This window comes from Plasmodium gonderi (assembly GCF_002157705.1).
Source record: "Plasmodium gonderi DNA, contig: Pgo-contig_719, whole genome shotgun sequence".
Taxonomy (NCBI): Eukaryota; Apicomplexa; class Aconoidasida; order Haemosporida; family Plasmodiidae; genus Plasmodium; species Plasmodium gonderi.
The window spans coordinates 345-4,868 of record NW_021629481.1 but is presented as its reverse complement, the minus strand read 5'-3'; the positions used below and the strand labels follow the sequence as shown (position 1 = coordinate 4,868).

The window sequence follows — 4,524 nt, the reverse complement described above, 5'->3', positions numbered from 1 at the left end:
ATGTGAATAATCAAAATTTATGTAGTGAAGTAAATGTATAGTGTGTTTTAAAGTGATATGACCAGTTTTAATTAATTTTACAAATTTACGCATAAGTAATTGCGTCTTTTCAAAAATTACTATTGTAAATGATACATAAAGTCGTTTTAACATACTCTATTGATATCTGCAAATAATATAATTTATATATATTTATCATATTGTCACATGTCCTAAATTTCAACATGCAAGACAGTTAAATATGATTTTACAAAATAGTGAATTACTATAATTAATGTTTTTCTACCTACATAAATAAACTTTTAAACTTGTGTATTGAAATGAAAAAAAAAAAAATAAATAAATAAACGCAAATTAATGCACGTAAAATGGGGAATATAAAAATTTCCTTTTATGAAGGTAGTAGTGCTTTGGATCAAAGTAAGTGTATGGATAAATATGTAGGCATTATTACATATATTAAAGAGGAAATTAAAAAAAAGGGATATGGAAATTCTGTCTATTGTGAAGAATTGAATATATATATAAACCAAGGAATTGATGAATTAAAAGGTTGTGTGTTAGGAGGGTTCTTGTTCCATAATTTAAATGATTCTCATGAAATAAAAAGCTTAAAAGAAATATGTAACAAACATTCTGAATCCACTAGTAATCCCTCATCTCATAAAAAAGGGACTACGCAGTTAAAACGTGAAGAAGAAGATTCACTTGAACAAAGTAAGGATGGTAAACAAGAAAATCAACTTCCAAAAGCAGGAGGTGTATTAAAACAAAAAAATTATGAACCCCCCAAGAAAACAAGGATTTCAGAAGGACATACTTCCGTAGAACATGGGGAAAATCATGTTGGAGTAGAAGAATCAAAATTAAAAATAGTGTTGCCACAGGAACAACAGGACACAGAGTTAGATGCGAATACAAAAGGGGAAACTCGTGAAGAAAAATCAGCAGAAGTAATTCAGCATAGAGACAGAGCTGAATTTGGAGATAAATGGACACAAACCACACGTGCATCAGATTCCCAAGAAACTGATGAACTGGATACTGGCAAAAATAAACCTCCTTCACAGTGTAACTTTGAAGAAAAATCAGATGAAGCTCGTACTTCGAAAGCAAATGTTTGTGAAAGAGGATCTCTTAATTGTGGCCCAAAGGTTCATAATTATATAGTTCTTGGCGCGAATCCTTTTCAAGCACATGGTGATAAAACTGATAGGGAGGAAAATGGTTATAATAAACTCCTTTCTACAGAACTCTGTACCGATGCAACAGATTCCGACAAAATTGGTTCTTCTGAATATGCTGCTCTCGAAGCTTCTAATAGTGCAATGCCACACAGAGATGAGCACAGTAAGACACATCATTTTTTTTTGAATCATAATTATTGTTCACCATTTTAAAAGCGAACTCTTCACGAAACAAAAAAATTATAATATTTTTATTTCTCTATAGTGTTAAAATACATAGTTTAATGATTTCTTAAATTTTGAAGCAGATACTCAAAAAAATATTCTGATAAAATTATTCGTACTAATTTATATCTTTATGCAGGAAATCAAGAAACCGATTCCCCTCAAGTTGTGCATCATCAACCAAAAACACATAAACTAGAAGGGAACGGTCACAAAAATATAAAAGACCAATGTAGTGTACCCTATAGTGAAGTTAATTCTGATCAAGAAAAAGGCAGAGGTATGAAGAAACATATTCATTGCATTAATTTATGTTATATTTCCTATTTACTTGTGCATAAATTTGCACCTTCTGAAGTATATTGTCATTCTGAATTTACATCATTTTTAAATGTATTGAATTTTCCTCAAAAGTTTATATCTCTTGAAAATCATACATATGAAGAAGAAAAACTACTTATTTTTGAAATGTCATAAAATACACCTCTTACAATATTTAACTTAGTTACAGGTACAGTGCCTAAGGATATTCCTATAGTTATTACTGCTCCTAATGAATCTAATGGAGGAAATGAAGGAATACCATATAATATATATATCCTAATTATATTAGTACCACTCGCTATTATTTTATTAATAATGTTTCTTATAAAAGTAGGTCAATATTTTTTGTGTTATAAATATTATAACTATCTTTTAAATGCTTAAGTTTATTAAGTTATATTTCAATAAACATTTTTTTCTTTAAAGTTTAGTCCAGTACGAATGCCATTTATAAGTAAAAAAAAGAAAAAACAGAAGTCGACAAATCAAAAATTGCAGAGGGTACTGCTAGATCCTTCGACACAAAAACAAAGAGGCATCCAATTGACATATAGCTATATTGAATATTAAACATAATAATAAGTATAAACTTTTAAAGAATGGTTAGCTTATTTACATTAAATATTTGTTATATGTAAACTATTAATTTATTTTTGGTAATATATATTTAACTTCTTATTTGGTATAATTAATTCTAAATACATTAATGTAATCATTTTAAAATTTGTGTTTATGAGAAATTTAATACTTAATTTTCTTTACAAAATTATAACGATCATGCAGAATTGTGTAGATGTATATATTATTATATATTTTTGTAAATTTTGAATATAATATGTAATTGTTTTAGAAATTTGTATGATAAAATATATTTTTTTTGGTAAACATATGTATATTTCCATTTACTTGTAATATGGACAACTCATTCATCTATTTACAAATATATTTTGTTAATATGCACTGAAAAATTAATAAATATATTTTTGTTATATATGTAAACATTATTTTTTGTTGTATTGACATAAAATAAATAAATGTTGTTCCTTATAATTTCCTTATAATCTTTTTTATTTTACACAATTATTTACATTAATTGAATACATAATTTTGTTATAAAAGCGAATGCGAATTCATAAGCAATTGTGGATTGAATTATAATAAATATTTAAGTTGTAATATAAACAATGTGTATGAATTATATATAAAAAATGAATATAATTAAAAATTATTTTTTATTCTTTTCAAACTACTAACTAATCAATTCGAAAAAAATATAAATAATTCTATTAGAAATATATGTTCTGAATATAAAAACTTCTATTTAAATCATGTTATATTAAACCATCAAAAATTGAAAATTATAAATTCTATAACAATAAACTGAAATATAATTAGACAGTGTATTGTGTGTTGCATATATTGATAAGCAATATATATTATAATAAAAATAAGTATTTACTAATATGTTATAAGAATATTCTAAAAAATAAAGCCAAATTAAAAAACAGAAAAATATATATTGTAACAGAATTCTAGAAACATGAAGAAAAGTATATAACTTATATTTAAATTATTTTTTCTTGAGCGTTGTATTTATTTTTCAGTAACTGTATATCGTAATAAACCAATTATATTATTACCACTGATATAGAACTTATAATATTTCATGAGTTTATTTCTTCTTTCATAAACTTCCTAAAACCATTAAAAATAATGCATGTCATAATTTTTTATTAATGTTTCTACTGAAAATAATTCAAGTTGATCTATTATTTAGAAATATGCAATAGTACTAGTAGTTCTTAAATAGTATTCTAGGTAAGTATATATTTATATATTTTCTAATATATTTTTTATTCATTAATGAATACGAAAAAATATACATTAACATTAAAATGTGATAGCAGTATTGAATAAAAAAAAAAATAAAAGACACTGTATTATAACAATCATGTAGCATGTATCCTTCTAGTATTACAAAGTTGATATGTTTATTAACATTTGAATACTATTAGTTTAAGATGTTATAAATTAATAATATATATTATAAAATGATGCATTTAAAAATGTATTAAAAACTAATACATTCTTTTCAGAATTTACTCAGTAGTATTACTAACTTTATAACTAATATAATAAATTTTTTTTCTAATTTTATTCGTTAATAATTTCGTAAATTTACATGAACCTCTTGGGAAAGTATTATATGAAATTCCTATATTAAATTCTACAATAAATTTATTTATATTTTTATTTTAGTGCACTTTGAATCAATTCTATTATTTCTCCAAGTTCACTTGTAAATTTAGGTATTGTATATATATTGGAGTTGGAATAATGATTAATATATAAATTTATAAAAAATATTACATTCTACATTTATAGTATATATATAATTCTTAAGTAATATGTATTAAAATTAACCTTAAGAGCCTATTGAATATACAATCGATAAATCATGCTCAAATTCATTAAGTTTCTTATCTCTAGAATTCTGATTATCTAATTATTTTCCAAAAAAATTTATATATAAATTATTTTTCATGATTTTAAAGCTTATTAGTTGTTGTTCTTAAAAATATAAAACAAAAAAAAACATTATTTGTCCATAAATAGTATAAAAGTGATAAAATATATATGCCATAAAAAAATGTGACTATCTGTATATATCAATCATATTATTAAAAAATTACACAATATAGTACAATTTAAAAATTAAGAGAAAATAATCTTTCATATGGACTAATTATAATAATAAAGAAAAAATTCCAAAAATATTTAATTTATA

General features: G+C 23.4%; 1 protein-coding gene across 1 annotated transcript; it reads left to right on the top strand.

Annotated features, from left to right (window-relative positions):
• Nucleotides 1-368: 368 nt before the first annotated feature.
• PGO_004190 (hypothetical protein) lies at nucleotides 369-2,120 on the top strand (the record flags this gene model as incomplete). The annotated part of the gene is made up of 3 exons (XM_028691436.1): nucleotides 369-1,350; nucleotides 1,552-1,692; nucleotides 1,918-2,120. The coding sequence occupies 3 exons, from the start codon at nucleotides 369-371 to the stop codon at nucleotides 2,118-2,120; spliced, it is 1,326 nt and encodes a 441-aa protein (XP_028547237.1).
• Nucleotides 2,121-4,524: the final 2,404 nt, after the last annotated feature.